Source organism: Eutrema salsugineum, unplaced genomic scaffold (genome assembly GCF_000478725.1).
Source record: "Eutrema salsugineum unplaced genomic scaffold, Eutsalg1_0 scaffold_14, whole genome shotgun sequence".
Taxonomy (NCBI): Eukaryota; Viridiplantae; Streptophyta; class Magnoliopsida; order Brassicales; family Brassicaceae; genus Eutrema; species Eutrema salsugineum.
This window is the reverse complement of record NW_006256877.1, coordinates 6,003,896-6,025,086: the sequence shown is the minus strand read 5'-3', so window position 1 is coordinate 6,025,086 and position 21,191 is coordinate 6,003,896. Positions and strand designations below refer to the sequence as shown.

General features: G+C 40.0%; 1 protein-coding gene, 1 non-coding gene and 1 pseudogene across 3 annotated transcripts; 1 reads left to right on the top strand and 2 right to left on the bottom strand.

Annotated features, from left to right (window-relative positions):
* Positions 1-2,479: 2,479 nt before the first annotated feature.
* On the bottom strand, positions 2,480-2,580 carry LOC112088730 (annotated as a pseudogene).
* Positions 2,581-10,781: 8,201 nt separating this feature from the next.
* On the bottom strand, positions 10,782-13,373 carry LOC18022773 (protein PLASTID MOVEMENT IMPAIRED 15). 2 transcript variants are annotated; one of them, XM_024159039.1, is made up of 3 exons: positions 13,198-13,373; positions 12,767-12,883; positions 10,782-12,639 (listed from the first exon to the last, which is right to left on the bottom strand). In XM_024159039.1, exon 3 carries the CDS (start codon positions 12,406-12,408, stop codon positions 10,960-10,962), a length of 1,449 nt encoding a protein of 482 aa, XP_024014807.1. In that variant the 5' UTR covers positions 12,409-12,639; positions 12,767-12,883; positions 13,198-13,373; the 3' UTR covers positions 10,782-10,959. The 2 variants fall into 2 exon arrangements, with proteins under 2 accessions (XP_024014807.1, XP_024014808.1); XM_024159040.1 differs by having other exon boundaries at positions 10,782-12,642; positions 13,198-13,368.
* Positions 13,374-13,462: 89 nt separating this feature from the next.
* On the top strand, positions 13,463-13,536 carry TRNAV-CAC. The gene has a single exon. It is a non-coding gene; the product is annotated as a tRNA-Val (tRNA).
* Positions 13,537-21,191: the final 7,655 nt, after the last annotated feature.

The following is a 21,191-nucleotide window of genomic DNA, read 5'->3' as shown; positions in this document are numbered from 1 at the left end:
GTCTTGACCTTATGGAGAGTTCGAACTTGCCTTCCTTTGTAAGTGTTGGCCGGTGTTTCAAACGCAGAATAGGACTCACAAAAGAAAGCTGCAGCGTCCTATTCAATGATTGAATCGATGTATGGCATCTCGATCTTGCTGCGTATCGGGCCTTCTTGGATTGAAGACTCAGCTGAATCCTCAACATATTTCATTGCCATCATGCAAGGTATTGATTCCTGCCAATCTGTTTCTTCATCTGAAACCTGGTTTCTTTCCTCCTGAGTCGCTTTTTTAGATGCTGGAAGTTGAGGTTGGACTGGAAGGTGCACATTCTTTCTTTCAAATCCCGGCGGTGAATCTGAACGACTAATCCCCGCGGTCAGAGGCCTCGCGACCGCGGGAAAAAGGGGTATTGGTCGTGGTAAAAGTAGACAGACCCGCGGCTCTGAATGTGATTTGCTCATTGGTTGCTTCTTCTTTCTTGTAGTTGGTACAAACCTCTTCAGCTTCTTTCTTTGGTAAACTTCCATCATCTGAACTCATACCAGGGTGTTGTTGTGCATCTTCATCAGGATCTTTGGGAGATTTCTTAGAAAATCTCACAATTGGCTCAATGTTGGGCATCTGTCCCATTCTCGCATCATTCTCCCGTGCCTTGAGCTCGAGTTTGTTCAGCCTGTACTCGATTTCTTGCAACTATTCGTCTGTCTTCTCTCTATACCAGGAGGCGAATTCTCCAACTTCTTTTATCTCTCTTTTTGATTCAAAAATATCACTTGAGTTCTATATGATATCGTACCCTTGCCTTGTCTGCTCTGCTGCGACTTGATTGTTCATCCCGGCTAGTGTTTGTGCGTCCTTGCGGGTTTTTTCTTCCAGAACTCGTACATGATTGGCCAGATCATCGAATTTTCTGTTGAACTCTTCAGAAATTGAATCAATTTTCTTGAGCAGGGTGTTTTCGGTGAGAATTTGCTGATCAAGGAACTGGTTTATCATCCCTTCGAGACGTCCCAAACATTTGATGATCCTCAAGTTGTCCTCTTGCTGATTAGGGTTCTGCGGTGGAGGATGGTAGGCGTGCGGCTCAAAATAGGTCGGAGGAGGACCAAAAGAATCTTCCCGGCGTCGAGAAGGCTCCTTGCGCCGGTAGTATGAATGATTCGGATGGTGTATCGATCCATGTAGTTAAGATCTCGAGCTTGATGTTCTTCTCTGTGTCTGGTGGCTTGAGGAATGTTGTAAAAACCTCCCTCGTATTAGGGATCTCGATTTGTAAGGTCCATTGCTTCGGGGATGGAAACAAAAGGAACCGAAAAATGGAAATATGCAGAAAAAGGGTTTTAGAGTCGATTTACCAACTTTTCTTAGGGTTTTGCGGAAAGAAAACGCGTGCCTTCTCCGGCAACGGCGCCAAAAACTTCATGTGTCTGTCGTGAGGGTTGTCAAGTTTTACCCTAAATGAAATCAATAGCCGCAAGTGCATAGCTGATCGATTTTAGTACTTAGGTATCGAATTCATAGGGAAGGAGGATCTTTCCTGCAAAAGCCTTCGAAAGAAATATAAAGTAAGGAAGTCTAGAACCAGGCGATTTTTGTAAGGGTTTTGGTGGTTTCTTTAAAACGTAAAAAATAATCTTAACGAGAAAATACGGGAATTAAAATGACCTAATAATTAAACTTAATGAAATCGACTAAAAACGAGAAAAACGGCTAAACCTAATTGACGTTTGGGAACTAAACTACGCAGACCTGTAGAAAACATTCCTATTCTAGACGAGATAGACAGACACGAAAGAGAAATTCGAAGACTTAGACGAATGCAAGGAATGGCCGACGACGACCAGCCTGGAGATCCTGTTAACCGAGCTTTAAACATGGACCAAGATGGGTCCAAACATGGAGAAAATGAAGAAATCGATCACAGAGAAGGTGATCGTGCTCGACAAGATGGAGAGAAGAATGAGGTTCCTCCAAGAAACCCTCAAAACTGAGAGAAAGAAGAACGTGAAGACCTTGATGCACCTATCAATGCAGCCGATAGTGACAACCAGGGGATGCAGCCGAATGGACGTGTTAACCGCCCTGTTCAGGAAGCAAATCAACACCGAAGACAAGCCAGAAACCATCGCATAGCTGATTTCGATGCACCTACTCAGAAAGTTCAGAACCGATCCGCAATTCAAGTACTATTTCCGAATCGGAATGAGTTTGAAGTCAAGCCTCAAATCATCTCTTTGGTGAAACAAAACGAATTCCATGGAGTTCCTTCTGAACATCCAATGGATCATATCGAGCTCTTTGAAGAAATCTGCAGCATGATGAGGACAAACCAAGTTCCAGCAGACTATTTAAAGTGTAAGATGTTCCCTTTTTCATTAGCAGATAAAGCTCACCGTTGGTTGAAATCTTTGCCTGCAGGATCGATTACTAATAGGAAGAATGTAAAACTGCTTTTCTTAACCACTTCTATACTAAGTCAAGGTCGAACTTGTTGAGAACCAAGATCTCAATCTTTCAGCAAGGGCCGACTGAACCTTTCTATAAAGCCTGGGAACGTTTTAAGGAGTATGAACATGACTGCCCTCACCATGGATTTCCCGGATCAGGCCTGCTGAGCACATTTTACCGAGGTTTGCAACCAAAATACAAACTTTCGTTTGATACAGCTAGCAATGGAGATTTTGGACAAAAGACGATAGCACAAGGAAGAGCCCTCATTGAAAATTTGGCTCAAGCCAATAGCAATGATTGTCCTGAATACGATCGCTCAACAAAGCAAACCGAAACAGACAACAAAGAGATAACCGAGTTGAAGAACATGATTAGCCAGCTTTTGAAAAGCAACAATCGCCCAATCCATGCTTGTGAGACCAACAATGGCGCAGAAGACGAAGGACCTAGTGATATCGATCACATTAATCCAGCCTTTCAAGAAGAAGAAGTGAACTATGTAGGAGCACAAACACCATATCCAAATCGTTTCAACAATGGTTTCAACAACAATTTCCGGAATGCAAACTAAAACAATCTCTCTTACCAAAATCCAAATGTGGAGAATCCTCAATATCAGCACTACCCACCGCAGCAGAGATCCTTCCAAAACAAGTTCCAAGGTGGAAATTTCGGAGGGACAAGAACTTATCAGCCGCGACAGTCATATAATTATCAAGGTACGGGTTTTAACAATCAATTTGTACAACAGCAAGGAGTCACAACGAACCAGCTAGCTTCACAAATTGGAAGACTTGAACAGTCCATCCAACAGCTTGTTATAACAAACGAGAAAGCATCTAAAGACATGAACGTGAAGGTTGACTGCATGTACAATGACCTGAACGGGAAGTTTGAAGCTTTATCTTTGCACGTCAAAAAGCTAGACGTCCAAGTTGCCCAAACAGCCGACTCTATGAAGACTCAAAGTGGAGCTCTTCCCAGAAGAGTTGAAGATAACCCTAATAGATTTTGCAATGCCATAACCACGCTGCCCGAAGAAGAAGCCAGAACCGATGGAAAAGATGAAGAAACCCCAATCTTTGTTCCACTCTACAAAGATGTCGATGCCAAACAGCCACCATCCAAGGTGCCTCAACATTCACTGTTTCAAATGCTTACAAAAGCCGCGAACCGGGACGTTTTGTTTTCCAATGTTTCATTTCAGCAATCAAGTTCACAGACTGTCTATGCGATTCTGGAGCCAATGTCAACATCATGTCGAAGACATTTGCCAAAAAATTGGGCATAAAAACCTTAAGGACATCGACGGTCAAGGTTATCTTTGGAGATTCATCTCAAAAAGATACTGAAGGGGCGATTCATGATCTGCAAGTTCTAGTAGGGGATAAGATTGTTCCAGCAGATTTCCAAGTTCTAAAAATGGATCAAGACAAGGAGAGACCACTCATATTCGAGAGACCATTTCTAGCTAATGTAGGAGCAGTAATTGACCACGCAAACCAGCATGCTGTATTCCTCAATGTGGATCGCAGAGATTTATCCGACTGTCCTGGACGATTTTTCAAGTAAAGGAAATCGGCCAAAAGAGAAAAAAAAAGAGAAGCCGAGAGCCTTTTGCAAAGATCAAGATCATCATTCCACCATATGCAACAGAGACTAGTGAGGACCAAATCCGGGAGCTGATCGAGAACACAAAAAGGGTTTTAAACAACGTTAAAATCCGAAAGAAGAGTAAATGTAAAAAGATGGCTCCTCAAGGAGAAAAAGTTAAACCTCCAGCGACCGGAAATAATAAAGGCACATCAAGTGGAGTGCCATTCAAATCAGCCTGATCTTTCATGCCTACGTCAAGCTAAACGACTTAAAACAAAAGCGTTTAATGGGAGGCAACCCATTTAGGTACACTTTCTTTTAGTTTTCTTTTTTTGTTTACAATTTATGTTTCCTTTTTCTTTTAAGTTTCAGGTATTTTTATAAAACAAAAACACAAAAAAAATCAGAAAATTTGTAAAACCAAAAAAAGAAGAAGAGATTTTTAGCTGCTCGGCCTGGAAGAAACCTGAAAGTTGGACGAAGGCCGCAGGAAAATGGTCCACGGTCGCAACCAACCGACCCGCAGCCAACGCATCATCGACCGCGGCACCGTGAATGTGACCACGGCCGATGACATCTTCACCGCGGTCGCGCATCTCCTGACCGCGACCGTTGGTCGTTGAGATGCGACCTCAAATTTCCGCTGCTTTTCAAAGATTCCCGGTGATTCCCGATGATTCCCGGAACATTCCCGGAAAAGTCCGTTAAGATTTTCCGTAAGTTTGAAATCCCCTGTTGCATACAAGACAAGAAAGGTAAGTTCCCGTAAGCTTTTGAATTCCCGTTTTTATTACAAAAACGCTTTTTAAAGAAAGAAAACGCACTTTTTGGATTAAAACTCCTTTTTCTCTTCTCTTCCAAAAGACTTGGAGATTTAGGAGATAGAACATCTTTTTCAATTCTTAAGCTTTTTAAGAAATTCTTGGCCCAAACCTCACTCTTTTTCAAAGCTGATTTCGAATCTATCATCAAATCTCTCTTTCCAGCAAGGTATGAAGCTCAAACTCGCCATTTTAAATTGATTTTGGAATTTAGGGTTTTCTTAAAAAACCCAAATCTTGGTTTATTAGTGGTGGAAATAGCTTAAGAACAATAGATTAACCTTCTAGGTTATCTGAAAATTGAGTTTAACACTTAGCTTAAGAGGAATTGAGAATTTTGAATTTTGGATTCCACATGCTTTGCACAAATCAAATTTGGAACAGCAAAATTGATGAATGTGATCAAGTCTTGTGTGATTAGTGACTAGTGTTAGGTAACCTATAGATTTGACATGGAATTTGCTTAATTAAACCAATTTTTAGAATATTTCTATGTTGAGAACATCAAAAATCCGAATCTGGTCATGAACTTACTCGATTTCTTCGATTTAATATCAATTATGCTTGCTTGTGGTTTTAACTAATCTCTTGATAGTAGGATTAGTATAACTGATCGTTAATGAGTTAAAATCAGCATCCATATTCACTCTTTTTTCAAGGATCATCTTGTCTTGTAGGAAAAATGGAACGAACAAATTCCCAAAGAAGCCGTCGCACTGGTGATAGCTCTGAAGAAACTCCCGATGATAGTACTCTTGGAGAGTACATGCTGAACCAAGCCAGACCGAGAAAAAGAAACTATGTGATGAGGCTGCTCCAGCACTCAAGAGAAACACGAGCGATTCCCGAGCCACCACAGATTTCATATATTAGGAAAGAGATCAACCCGAGAATGGACTATGCAAGGCGTTTCAAGAAGCTGAACATCAAACCGATGCCCTGCATTGATTATCATACACTCGAGATGCATGGAATTAGAGAAGATGTAATCTAGTACATCGATGCACTTAAGCTGAGATCCTACATAGAGCTGAACCTTCCAACTTATGCCAAGTTAGTCCGCAAGCTCTTAGCAGCTGTCACCCTCCACCACACGAAGAGGAGGAACCCCAGAGCATCTGACGGCATTTTGTCGTTTTCTATCCGCGGACAGACCTGCTCACTCACCATTTCTACACTTTGTGAAGCTCTTAAGCTTCCATACACCAATGACATTTACCTCGAAGAAGAACCTGTTTTTGATTTATGGAGAGAGATGGGTCATGGCGTTTATGATAGCAGGAGATCCAAGTCAACCCTTCTTACTCATCCTGCAGTGAGAGTTGTGCACAAACTCTTAGCACACACGATTTTCTCTAGAGCCAACATGGGATGTGTTTTGAAGACCGAGCTCATTACACTTCAGATGCCATTTATGGACGACCCACGACTTGCCTGCTTTGCCTGGATCATAGCACAGAACATGGTAAAGGTGAAGCACGATTTACATAGTTGTGAGGACGCTACTCCAGCTTATGGGAGCGCTATTACAGCGATACGACAGGCTGTAGGATTAGACTTCTCATCTGATGATCCACTTCCCGACGTCTGGTATGACCTACTCTATCTCTCTCGCGATCACACTATCTCTCGTGCTACTTTCGCGATGGACTTCAGAACCTGATGAGTTTTTACCATCTGTGCCTCGTCTACCATTCACCATCGGGCAATACATAGTGGCCAAGGCAAAGCGCGATGCAGCTGCAGCACGTGCTCACTTTCAGCCATCTGTTTGGACCGGCCACACTTCATCATCAACATCGTCACACACGCATTCTGATCTGGAGCGCAGAGTTGAAGACAAGGACAACGCTTTGAGCGCGTTGTCACCTTCCTACAGGAGCAGCACCATTTCGAAGCAGACACATCGGATGATGAGTGATTGATCAGCACTTCATTGTCATTTGACAGCCATCACAGTTCTATCATCATTTTCTTTTCTTTTATCTTATTTTATTTTCGCTTTTATTCACCATCTTCTCACCAACTTTTTCACACTGGGGACAGTGTGATTTAAGTCTGGGGGAGGATGTCTATCCGTACTAATCATTTTCTTGCTTTGCTTTCAAAATTTCAAGTACTTTTTAAATTTTAATATGTAACCTATTCGACCTTAAGTATTTTTCAGGTATGTTTGACACAAAACTATGATGATTTAGACCTGCACACTTCTACACTATGCATGATAGCTCATTTGTGGTTAGCACTAGACCAGGCAGTAGCTAGAGTACTTGCACTACGAACTCCCACCAGAGGACTTCTATTCATGGAGATTCTTTCTGAAAGGATATACTAGCTCATTTTATTTGATCTTAATACTGATATCTAATTTTCTCATCATTGATTTTAGGCAGGCATCGAGATATACATCTAGGACGTCTTTTACTCTCATTTTTACCACTCTTTGTCGTCATAGATGGCCAGTTCATCTTTATCTGGTACCATACCCTAAACCCAAAACCCTTGTTTTCAATCCTCATGCATTTTCTCTTTAGTTTATATCAGCAGATATGTGCAAAAACGTCGGAGAGAAGAGGAGTGACGCAGTTTTCAATCACTAACAAGGAAGGCTGAATGGAATTGGGAAGGAAGAGTATCAGAAACCTTATTAAGCTTTACAAGACTGATTTTTATTGGTAAATTCGTGCTCTTTATGACTCTATATCTAAAGGTGTTCTCTCTTTCAAAATTTAAAGAAAAAAAAATGAATGAAAGAGAGGGAAACAAAAAGCCTAATGAGTCTTAGATTGTCGAAATTTTTGGAGCAAAAAGCAACCAGTATTCGTTTGAAGAACTATGGTATTGAAATATTTACAAAAATCTAAGTCTGAGGAGTTAGGAGAGAACCTGAGGAAGAAGACCAGAAATCTATGGCAAGAAGAAAGTGACTGAAAACTGAGGCGGTTTTGCATAATATCTTGCATCCTCCAGATCTTCAGGTAACCCATAAACACTTTAACCCTTACCCCTAGAATAACCCTTTTGACACCTAGCCTAGATTGCCTTGCTTATACTTTCTTTGATGAGAACCACCGAAATTGTTAAGAGCTAGTTGACTGGAAGTTAGATCTTAGTGCAATAGATTTCCGCATGACAGATTAACGGACTAGTTATGCCCGTACTTCTAGTGAGAATTTTCTAGGCTATTTCCGATTGATGCATAGTGATTGATATTGGTCTAGAAGCTTGGTCTCTGAGATTTTGTTTAGTTCCTGCGTTTTCAAACCTCTCACCGAGATTTGGTCTTTGTTTTGTTTAAGGAAAAACAAAAGACTAAGTCTGGGGGAGTTGATAGCACCGGATTTTGACCATTTTTATGGATCACTTTAATGACTTTTACAGGTGTTTTTACTCCATTTTCAAAGGTTTTCAAAAGATTTCTATGTTTTCGGATTTTAAAAGACTTTTCAGGTAATTTGGAATAAAGAGGCACAAATTAGAACAAAAAGACTTTTTTGGATAAATGCAGACCGTCAGAACTCTCATGGAGAGACGAAGACCTTCTCACCGTCTGATCACCCTCACAATTGGAGAACTTATAGAAGAATCAACCAGCTTTCAAATGCATTTGGTTTGGAGACATTCCAACGGTTGGATCTCAAGATATTCCATTTGCCCCGGAGACACTCGAAGACGGCCAGCAAGTCACATGACCGCGGCCACCAGCCTATTTCCCGCGGTCACAAGCTTCATGACCGCGGCCAAGCCTCTATTTCCCGTGGTCACGTTACTCCCGACCGCGGCCGGCCAACTCCGATTAAAAGTCCATATTTCTGAAGCCCAAATTCATTTCTATGCCTCAATTCCGTAACCCTAGAGACCATGGAGTATTGAAGACTATAAATACTTGTCAATTAGGTCGTTTTTAGAGATAACCTTCATACTTTTACAAAGACCCTTTTCCTTTAGCCGTTTTATGCGATTTTTAGAGAAATTTGTTCAACTCTGAGCTCTTCAATAGAGAAGCTTTCTTTCATCCCTTTTCTTTACTGTTTTTGATTACTTTTATTAAAACCAATGATGATGTCGACCTCAGCCATGTCTGAGTAGATCCCGAGTTGGGCTTAGGGTTCCAGAAAGAGGCTCTCATAATCGATTAAGACATCTAGGTTTATAGATCTGAGATTTTAACTTTGTTCTCTGTTTATTCTCGTTCTTATTGCATGTATGCTTGATTGATCACCTCGTATCTGATCTAGATAGTTAGTGTTGCGAAAGTTTTCATTAAGTATCCGACCTAGAATGAAACAGGCGATTTTTCCGTAGGAGTGGAAACCTACCTGCGGCGAAATCGTGTGTACTGACGAGTCCTGTGCAGCTCTTGCGTTTTCTCCCTTCCAGGGCCAGAGTGGAAACCTACTGGTCAGGGTTGCGAGAAACAGTTGGTTATGATCACGACAGTGACGTAGTCATACCGCCGTACTCTAGCTCTAGAACCCTATATTTCGAGATCCGTCAATCCCAATCTATAATTCCTGGTGTTAAAACCGATTATGATCCTTGTAGAGTAAAAGCTCAGCGTTTTTAGCCATAGTTTACAAACCAATCGATTTTTACTTGCTCATTTAGATCTGCATTTTATTTGCTTTAGTTCGATATTCTGCTTGCTTCATTTGCCTTTCATTCAATTTTCTACTTGCTCTTTAGGATAGATTTATTTGCTTTCTTTAGTTTTAGTTTAATCCGTGACAAACAACCAACCCCTAAAACCAATCTAGTCTAGACATAAAGTTAGAAACCGTAGAAGAATACCAGGCACACAAATCTCTGTGGATTCGGTCCCTAAATACTACAACCGATTAGCTGTGTACTTGCGGCTTTCATTTGTTTTTATTAAGGGTAAAACTTGTTCCCTCACGCAGTTGACACACATAAGGAATGGATGCTTGGCCGCGGTCGGGTAGCCTCTGACCATGGTGAAATGGCTGTTGGTCGCGGGTGGAAATGCTTACCGGCTGATTTACGGGACATCTTGATCTTTACGTAACTTTTGATTGAACCGTTGGATTCTCAAGCTGTAAAGTGTGCTGGAAAGTTGATATAGTTCCATCGTTGAGATCTACAAATTTGAGCTGGATCAGATGGTGAGAAGACCTTCAATCGGGGGTTAACTTCTGACGGTTTGACTCTGAGCTGAAAATTTGGTCTTCTATCTATTTTGTTAAGCTTTTCCTTAAATTTCCTGAAAAGAGTCTTGAGACTACAAATACTAGGAAAATATAATATAAGTACTTGAAAGAAATAAAAAATATAAAAAAAGTATTTCAAAACGATCCATAAAAATAGTCAAAATACGGTGTTATCACAATTCAAACTATCCATATTGATATTCTTAAAACAACGTGGCTTTACTAATTTTCTAATAATCCATAAGGAGATTTTTCCAGACCCATCCTCATTGCAGCAAATAACAATAATTAATCTTTTTTTGTCTTGTTTTTTCCTTTAAGTTATGTAGCAAAAGAATGATCAGCTTGTAATTTATATAAATAAAGTAGTTTCATCCATATTAAAAACATTTTTCATATGGAATTTTTTTTCCTTATAGCTTCCAATTTTTTCTTTTCGACTTGTACATCAACGTGTCCACTCTCTCCAAAACAATGAAATGACTTGATACTACGTCGAGACTACAAATAAAGTCTAAAATCTAGTGTTATTGGATATAGAATTTGTAAATGTCTCTTAAAATCCATTGTTATTAGAAACGTTTTTAAGTACTGAGATTTAAATGATTTTAAGAGATTTAGAAAAATTTCTTAGTTAAAAATACAAAGACTCAAATCCCATGGTTTTATGTGAAATTTCAGAGAATTTTAACCAAATCATGACAACTTCCTTAAAGTCTTATTAAAACTTAAATCATTTCCAATGTTTAGTCCAATACATTCTATTTTTCAATTGCTCATTTCATCCAAACCACATGCTTTTTCAGCCAACAAAAGAAAGAGAACAACAAAAACACTCACTCGGAAAAGGTAAAAAGAATATGAATCAATTCATGGATTAACCTTTGTATTTCTACGTTTCTCATTGTTCTCAAAAGCCAAAATGATTTTGATTCTTTTTACCTATTCCGACTAAAAAACTTGACCAAGGTCGGAACTTTCTTCTTCTTCTTGATTACAAAGCAAGTCGGAGTCCCCACGGATGAGTATCTTCTTGGCTTCCCTCGTTGTACCGGTTTGAATTCCGGGCTTAACCGCACAGATTTTCCAACCGGTTTAGGAGATAGATAGCTTTCTCCTTCAGGCTTCCCCTTAAACTTCTGAATCTCACCCTCGACCAGTTGCTTCGTCGACAACGACCTTTGCGTCCTAAAAGCTTCCCTCTCTTCTTCCACTCTCGTCACTCCACTCTCTCTCATCAAAGTTTCATTCTTCATCAAAATCGCTTTTGTGCTAACTTTGAGTGCTTTAATCCAAGCTTCTGCTGCTTCAACTTTCTTCTCTGCGGTTTCTTCTGCTTGAGAAGCATGTCTACTCAAATACTCGTACTCAAACCTCGAGATTGTGATCGTTGAACAATGCTTAGACTCTGTTTCCCGTCTCTCCATTGTGTCTTCTATGAGAGCTTCAAGCTTATCAAGCACTAAAGCCTCTGCTTGCTTCACTTTCTCGAGCTCATCCAACTTTGAAATCAGTTCTCGTTCCTTTTCGTCTATTTCGAGTCTTGTTTTCTCTGTTTCCGCCTTTGTAACCGTCTTCTCTTCTTCAAGAAGACGCTCCTCTTTCTTTGCAGCTTCTTTGTTCTTCTTTAACTTCTCAAATGAACCAGCTAAACTGTCAGCGAGAGAGCTAACTCTTTCTTTAGACGATAATGCTAGTTCCAATCTCGATTTCACCATAATCATCTTCGAATTGAGTTTCTGAATCATAGCATCATCTTCACGTAAGACTTTGTTGAGGCGAGCTGTTTCTTCTTTGGCTTTGAGATTCTCTTTCCTCAACGCATCCATTATAGTCATGAGCCGGAAGAGTTCTGCGTTAACAGAAGCAAGCTCCTCCTTCTTCGCTTCTGTGACCTCTTTCAAAACCGATTTTCCTCTTCCAAAAGAACGGTTTGATCTCGACATGCTATTGTCTCTCCTCTCCATTTTCTTGACAAGATTTAGCTGTGTTTGTAACATCTCAACATCAGAAGTCGTCTCAAACAACTCGTTCTCAATATCCTTCGATCTCTCTGCCTCTTCCAACATTTCCTTGATTCTCTTATCTTTTTCAACCAACAAATACAAAACCTCTTTCCTTTTTCCTTCTCTCTGCCTCTCTATCTCTTTGTATTCCTTCAATGCCTCCGTCTTTCCCAATTCAACCAAAAAAAAATCTTCTTTAGCCACTTCGATCTCCTTCTTAAGTCTCTCCAACAATCTCAAATTCCTTTCTGTTTTAGTCTGCAATTCCTCAACTTCTTTCTCTGCTGCAGTTCTCTCTACCAATACAGAGTCAAAATCAACCTTCAGCCTACACAACTCTTCTTTGACAGCCTCCAAATCTCTCATAACTTCTGCATGCATTCCATTTTCCTCGATGTTTGTATCTATCTTTAAAGCTTCCGTATCTCATTTGAGAAACTCTGCACCACGATTCGACTTCTCTATAAGTAATGTGAGCTCCTTTATCAGCTTCTTTGCCTTGGACAGTTCCACTTGAGCAATACCTCTTGTATACGCTGAATCTCTTCTACTCTCTTTGTACCCATCAAGTTTCTTTCTTGACTTGTGCAGATCTTCCACAAGTGAAGAAGACTGCTTCAAAAACAGAGCAAATAAATAATAATCATCAAAAATTTAGCTTTAAGCTAAGCTCATAATTTATACAAGGAGAATCAATCCTAAGTACAACAAAGTCCAATCTAAGGAATTTGGTTTTCACCTTAACGATTGGTAAATCCAACTGAGAAGAGTTTCTTTCTGCTTTCACTGATTCTCTTTTTGTTCTGACGTCTGAATTTGCCATAGCTCGTTAGCCTCGTTTTCTCTTGATATTCCACTGAAAATGAAAATGGCAATAAAAATTCAACCTTTTCATCGCCCAAACAATAACAGACACTTATAAATTATAAACCTTTCAAACAAAACTCGAAATTTCTGGGCACCCAAAATTTAAATAGGGATAAAGCTTTACAAATGCACACCTAAAGAAAAAAAAAAAAAAACTCCCACAAAATTCCAATTCAAGTCACATGAATTCCAACAATGTAAACTGGTAATAAAGATTCAATCTTTTCATCACCCAAAACTATTATACTCACAAACAAGTCAAGAGAATTTCAACACAAAACTGGAAAGAGGATGAAAACGTACCGGTGAGGAATATTATAGATGAGGAGAGAACTTGCAAATGAATAACCAGAGAGAAAGAAACGATTGGCAGAGATGAAGTTTGTGCTTGATTAGTTATCATTTTTGATGTTCGAAGGAGAAATTTATGACGATTTGTTTCTTCTGGGAGGACACCAGACACCAAATCTGAGGACGAGGAAAGAACAAGTAGCAAACTAGCAAATATGAAAGGGAAGCAGAGAACTTGCGCGTTAAACATGTTTTATATTTTTTAATCTCTGATTCTGTCTGGGTGGTGTAGTCGGTTATCACGCTAGTCTCACACACTAGAGGTCCCCGGTTCGAACCCGGGCTCAGACATTTCATAGTGAACGCAGTCCAATGGCTCTTTTTTTTTCACAACAAAATATATTTTAGTTGGGTGTAATTTCTCTACTTTATTAAATATACAGGTATAATTCTCTTAAATATGATATTTAATTAGTTAATTGGTGTAATTTCTTTAATTTTAAATAAGTGATCAATTATTAAAAAAAATATATGTTATTTAGATAAAAAAAAGAGTGTGTTATTCGATTAAAAATATATTGTTTAAAGAAATTGATACCTACCCGACTAACCTCGTCAATGTACTAATTGTATATGCCATCTGTTGAGAAATAGCTTGGCAGATTAATAGTGGTGAGGGTTAAGCGTGAATCAGATCTAAGAGCAAGGAGCCAAGGATTATCTATCTTTCATAATCACAAGTATATGCAACTTTACCAGTGGATGGAAGTTGCCGACTCTTAAGACTGACCATCTACAAAACCTACTATAAGTGATAAGTCAATAATTATAGTCTTTTGTGTTTTTCAGAACGTACGGCTTTGTTTAGCAGTAATGGGAAGGAGTAATTTCAAGTCCCGACCAATCCTGCTATATGCTCAGGACCCTTTCCTTGAAGAGTTAATAAGGTACATGTCCGTTTCGAAATAAACATTGGTTGTCCGTTAACCTGCCGTGGTTTATATTTCCAATGATCACATTGCAAAGATCGGTTGCAAACAATTCACTGCCAAACTGTTACAACATTTCCAGATCATATCTATATTATCATACAGTCGTCCACACTCAGGGCTTGACTGGTTTAACTGCAGCGGTTGCGGTTGCGAGTGCGGAAGTTTGCGGAAACAGATTATTATGGTTTTGAGCGTTATTCAGCGGCTTGCACGACTGGTTAAACTTTTTAAAGTGGGTCTGTTTGCGGGATATTGACTGGCAAACCAGCGGTTGTTTTAGCGGTTAAATATAAAATTACCAAAATAAACATCATATATAATTATAAAAAAAAACAAAAAACTATATTATTATGATAAATATCAAAATCACTATTTCAAAATAATTAATAAAAATTATATTAAATACTAAATAATTCTTTTAAAAACTAATAAATTTTACAATAATATATTTTATTTCAATTATTGGGAACATCACCCAAAATTGTGTCTAATAATGTAATAGACTGGAAAAAGTTTATTTCAATACGTGGATCTTCTGGATTATCTTATGCATGATGTAAAATTTCTTCAATTGATCTAATCGGTTTTTTGCATGACCCCAACTCAAATCAACTCCAAATTGCTCATTAGTATTCAAAATACGTTATTTCTGGAGTGTATTCAAAAATCTAGAATATTTATCTTGAGTTTATTTTTCCACAATGATTCGTTGAAATAACGCACATGTCATCTCGTTTGATCATGTAACTTTCTGAAGAACAAAAAAAAAGAATTATAACAAACTAATTTTGTAATTAATAAGATACATATTTATAATTTCTTACTTTAAAAGTGGAAACAAAAAAATTATTATAAATGAATTAAATCAAAGTATTATGGCACTTACTTGTATCTTAATTTTTTCAACTGATATGAAAGTCATGATTAGAGACTAGAACTTGATAGAAAAAGTGAGAGGTTTAAGGTTTATATATATAGGAGAAGATTAGTAGGGTTAGGGTTTTATAATTGTTTTTAACGTGATCTTCTTTTTTTTTCTAGAGTGATTTTATTTTTATTTTTTAATTTTTTTTACTCAACCGCTACCGCCCGCAACCGCAAACGCTGGCGGGAAGCAGCTTTTGGATTTCAGCAGTATAAAACGATACGGAGCGGTTTGCAGCGATTTCTATGATTGTGATACAACGCCACTAACCGCTACCAACCGCAAATGCTGCGTTTGCGGGTGATAGCGGGTGAACCAATCAACACCTCAATCACTCAATTATTGAGGAAACTAGCGTTTTAAAGTGATTAGGTTTTGCTCCGCTGCTTTTCGACCACTCCTATAATTGCCTAATAGAATACGATGAATTTGCAATAGCTTTCAGTTTGTTGTAAGTCTGTTTAAAGGCAATTTTGCAACAGGACTAGCTAATTGTGTTTCCAATGCAAAATTTTGATACAAATTAACTCATTTTTATAGTGTTTTTTTCTAAATCGTAATTCATTACAGATAAGTTTAGGTGTTATATATTGTGTTAACAAAATATTGTTCGACCTAACAGATTGGTCCATGGCAAAAAATGAAAAAAAATATAAAAGCAAGTTCAATTGGTACTAATGTGACACCAGAGCATTGAAGCACTAAGGTATCAAACAATAACGATAAAGGGCCTGGAGACCCGAGGAAAAGTGAAACCAAGATATGATCGAAAAGAGAATAGTAAGAAGAAGGACTGAAGAAACATCCACTAAGATCGGAAGTTGTATCATCCGGCAGCCCGAAAGAGAAATATTCTTCTAAAAAGTCAGAGGAGGCCCGAACAAAGACTGTCCTCAACGTTTAATAATCAACGCTCAACTAACAAATCTAGATTTAGCTGTAAAATTGGAGTACACTAACTAGCAAATTCTAGAAACACTACTGGCTCTACCAATATCCTCCCTATCTCAGCTAGCACAGAGCCAAGCGACACAAAGCATCCTCAAGCAAACTACACAAGCAGAAAACTTACTCCATCCGAGAAAACAAGCAAACAAACACATCAATGATGAGGCAAGGAGCCATTGCAGGCATAAAACTTGATGATAACTGAGCAAATGCCACACCAAAACAGAGCTCCCAACATCAGGACAGGGCAAGTCTCACCCACTACCACCAGAGGCACAAACAGAATGAGCCAACACCTTGAGAGCCATCACTGATGTGAAACAACCTAGAGACCATCACTGATGTGAAACAACCTAGAGACCATGCAGGAGACCATGCAGGAGGACGCACAAACTTTGATATGCCCAGGATGGAGAACCACCATGGGATCTTGAAGATTAATGTGTTTCCTTCTATTTTAGACCAGAATATCCCTATACTATCGACTCCATATACAAAAATAATACCTTGTTCTAAATTTGGGCATTTAAAATGAATAAAATGAAAGAATCCTAACCTTAAATATCAATAACAAGAAAAGCTCTGTGAGATGGCAAGAAAAACAAGATTACTTTGGTAAAAGAGAGAGTAGTATTTTGTGATTTTCATGTGGAATGATATTTCTATAACTTCCATCATTTATGTTGCAATTTAGAGTCCAGATCATGCGTTTTCTCATTCATTTTAGGTCTTTAGGCATCAAATTAAGCTTTAGGTCTGCATTAGGTCCCAAAGAGTTTTGCATGTTTTGGAGTCTTTATCAGGTGCTTTGGAGGCTATTTGGAGTTCAAGAGGTGTGATCAGGAGTTGAAATGGTGAAGAAAAGGGTTAAAAATGATGAAAACCGCTTAAAGGAATTTCTCGGCAAAAGCATGTATCGGCTGGATCAGTTTATCGGCTAAAAATGCCATTGGGTGGTTTTTATCGGCTAAAAATCAGTACCGGGTGAAAATTCTATCGGGTGAAGTTTTATGCCGAGACGGAGAACTTTTATCGGCTAAAAAGCTTACCCCGGTACGTGTTTCTTGGATATTTTCCTTACCGTGGGAATCATTTCTCGGCTAAAATCCATTTTCACCTGCGCGTGTAAAAGATTACAAATCCAAAGCATCTTCTGGTCTGAATCAATTAACGAGGTCTTCATCAACGTTGGAGATAATCAAGTCAAGATCCAAGAACAATTGGAATCACTGAATTCGGAGCAGTGAGTAGAGAGATATCGCCACCGGGAGACACACCTGTCTCGCATGCATTCAAGAGTCGATCCGATGAGTTTCAAAGAATACGTGGGAAGATGCCTTCCCAAATCGAATCAGTTTACAGAGCCTTCATAAATATTTGAGATCTTTGAGTGCTATTTCCATAACACCTGAGGTCACTCAATTTGGAGCTGTGGTCTGAAAGATATCGTCTCCGGAATAGACATCGGTGTAAAAGCTGTTTTTCTGCCGTTTCGAAGCGATGCAAAGATGAGCAATCCGGGGAGCCTTCCACTTCCCAAGCTCTGATGGTTTCTTCACCAAAGGTTGAACTGAATGAGTGATATTAATCTTGGATTTGGTTTCAAGTCATTTGGAGTTGTGTGCTAAAAGTTATTGCAACCGGGAGACAAGCAGATCGGTACAAGCCTAAAGAGTTAAGATACGCGCTAAGTGTTTCTGCGAGCCTCGGCATCATTACCTCAACATTGCTTAAGTTGAGGCTCGTCCCCAGAACCTCTTTGGACCAGACCTCGTGCTAACACCTCGGTATATCAAGGCCGAGGCATGCGTGCTGAAGAAGCGAAGCTGAAAACAACTAAGTGTCGGATCTAAACCCTGGCTTCAAGACCCCGGCATTGCATGTCGGACTTCATCTGCCTTGATCCCTCGACTACCAAGCCCCTTGGCAATGCATGCCGAGGTTCCTTGTCACCAACCCAGATTCAAGAACAAGTTGACTCAGAGAATGCATGTGAAGATGGATTGAAGACTAGGGTTCATGCATGTTCTTGACGTGTTCTTCATGAGATCTTCATCCTGATCTTTGCTCACGAGCACACCTCGACATCAAGACCTCGGCTTCAATCTCTCACACATCGAGGTGCTCACCCGATGACCCAAGAAGAGCGTTCAGTCCCCGGTTTGTTCCGGGCTGACCCGCAACACTTAGCCTTCACTATAAATAGGTTTAAGGACCAAAAACCTAAGGATCTTTTATCTTATCTTATCTCTTATCTGTTTTTAGCTTTGAGAACTTGCCTCTTTTGTGAAACTTGCTTCTTCTAATCCGATATCTCATTTTCACGTAAAGATCTTGTTCTCTTTCATTTCTTTTCATCATCATCATCAAAGCTTCTAATCATGACTAGCTTCACATCTTGCAAAGGATCTAGTGAGCTCTTCATGATCAGGATGCTCCACGTGATGAACCTGGATGAACCTGGGTTCTTCAGGTTCGTCGGAAAGAACCTGGGCCATGAACCTCTACCTTTAAAATTATTATTTTATTGAATTTCGTCTTAAAACCTGTGCCATGAACTCTTGAAGAACCCCTGATGGACATGCTCTAAGCATCATAGGCTAGTGACTCCCCAAGCTTGGATTGATACCCTTGTACTATAACAACAGGGGATTGATACCTCTAATAAGACCCAAAAGTCTTAGCTATCAATTGATGTCGTTGCCAACTTGTGGGAGCATTAGTTTCTTGCTTGTTCTTGAGATCAAGTCTTTATCTTTTTTGTTTCACTGATTACTTTGCAAGTTCTGGTTTTGCTTTCAGGTGTATGAGTACCAGATCTCGCAGCTCTGAACCGCCTATTCCTTACGATAACAACATCAACTGGCTAGAAAGGAGGGCACGAGAGAGAGAGCAGCACACCTTGAACGGTTAGGCATGGCAGAACAGCAACAGATTGAGCAACAGGCTCAAGAAGCCGAGTACCAGGCTCATGTAAACCTAGCGCAGGCCGAGAGGAACGAACAGCAGGCCTATGTAAATCAGCAACAGGCTCAGCGTAATGAGAGGCAGGCTCGACAAAACCAGCAACAGGCTAACCGAAATGAGCAGCAAGCACAGCACGTTCCTCATCCTCCGCCATCAGCTCAAAGGCAACCTCCACCGGTCTTTGTTGAAGAAAACGACCGAGCTAATGCACATCAATATAGAGCCGGGATCCAAGCACCACCTGTGCAAAACAACAACTTTGAAGTTAAAGCTTCCCTGCTCAATATGGTGTAGAACTCCAAGTTTCACGGTTTGCGCATGGAGGATCCTTTAGAGCACCTAGATCAATTTGATCGAGTTTGCGACCTAACAAAAATAAACAGGGTATCAGTAGACAGCTTCAAGCTCCGCTTGTTCCCATTCAGTCTCGGTGATAAAGCACATCAATGGGAGAAGAATCTTCCAAGGGGAACTATACAAACCGGCAAAGATCTCCCTTGTTTTGGCTGACAGATCAGTGAGATTACCGATTGGCTTACTTGAGGATCTACCTTTTAGAATCGGTGAGATAGAGATCTCCAGAGATTTCATAGTTCTAGAGATCGATGAGGAATCTGTTGATCCCATCATCTTGGGGAGACCCTTCTTGGCAACAGCAGGAGTGATCATCGACGTGAGAAGAGGCATGATCGAGCTGCACATCGGTTCTGAAACCATTAAGTTGTGAAGGAAATGATGAAGAAACTGATATACTCATATTTTGTCATGTTGAGGATTGCATTTTTGTCCAAATATTGAGTCTCATGCATACATTTAGGTAGTTTTACATATATTTGTCTTTGCTTTTGTCTTTAGTTAGGAATTCCATTAGGTCCTAGAGTGTCCTGCATTTCTGGAGTGTTCTCAGGTCATTTGGAGACTTTTGGGAGCAATTTGGAGCTGGGATCATGGAGGAACCCTCACCTGTGTACAGCAACTCGGACAGATGGTTGGGTGCAGACAAAAACCTCACTTTGATCGCGTGGGACGAAGGACTTGCAATGAGATTCAACCTCCGGTGTCTTCATCAAGAATCAAGAAGAATGAGTCTAGTTTCCGTAACACTTGGTATCAGACGATTTGGAGCTGTGAACTGGGAGTTATCGCCATCGGAAGGAACACATGTCTCGCGGCCCGATCAGGTCTTATGCGATGCGCCTCAAAGAACCGGTGGAACGGAGCCCTTTCAGACGTCACCCGAACCCAAACCCTTTACCAAAGTTTGAGATATTTGAGTTTTCTTTCCAATTCAGTTAAAATAATGCCATTTGGAGCCATATCCTGGAAGTTACTCTTCCCTCAATGAATAGTGGTCCGAGAAGGCTTAGGTTGTGCGATACGGTACTGCGACTTGATTAACTCGCACCCATGAGTGTTCAACGTTCTGGAAACAAGTTGAGACTTTAGAGATGAGTGTAAGGAGACTCTGAGCAAGGTAGAGACTTCCAGAATCAAATTTGAGTAAGTCCACAATGCTGTGCGAGATAGACCTGCGAGTTGGACATGAAGTGGAACCATGTAGCACATGTGTTCGCAAATTACACCGACTTGGGCATGCGACTTGGGCAAGGAAGTGACCATCTCGCACACATATTATCTCCATAATGCGTCCTGGTTGTGCGAGTTGAAGAGAAGGAAGCCTGAGCAGCACAAACATTTGCTGTTTACACCTAGATAGGCATGCGGCTGAGGCTGAGGGATTTATGGCGCACAAGGCTGCTTCTATAGCTGTGCGACTTGGGCCTGCGACTTGGGAAGCACCTGACCATGTCGCACACCAGCCACTAGACCCAACTGAGCCGGGTCAGTACCCAGTTTGTCCTGGGCTGACCCGGTCCATTAGCACTTAGTATATATAGCTTTTTGGAGAAAACCCTAAACATCTTATCTTCTCTCTTAGTTTTCTCTCTTGTTTTCTTTCTTTTTCAGTGTAAAAACGTTTTTGATTAAGAGATATCTTGCAAATTTAATCATCTAAAAGCTGTTTCTTATCATTGCAATATCTCATCTTAACTTCTAATCATGATCAACATCACCTCTTGCAAAGGTAATGGTGTGTTCATCATGATTAGTGAGTAGTCTCTTTTTTAAACTTCTAGGTGTGTAGATTAGGGTGCTTAGATGTTTGATTTATG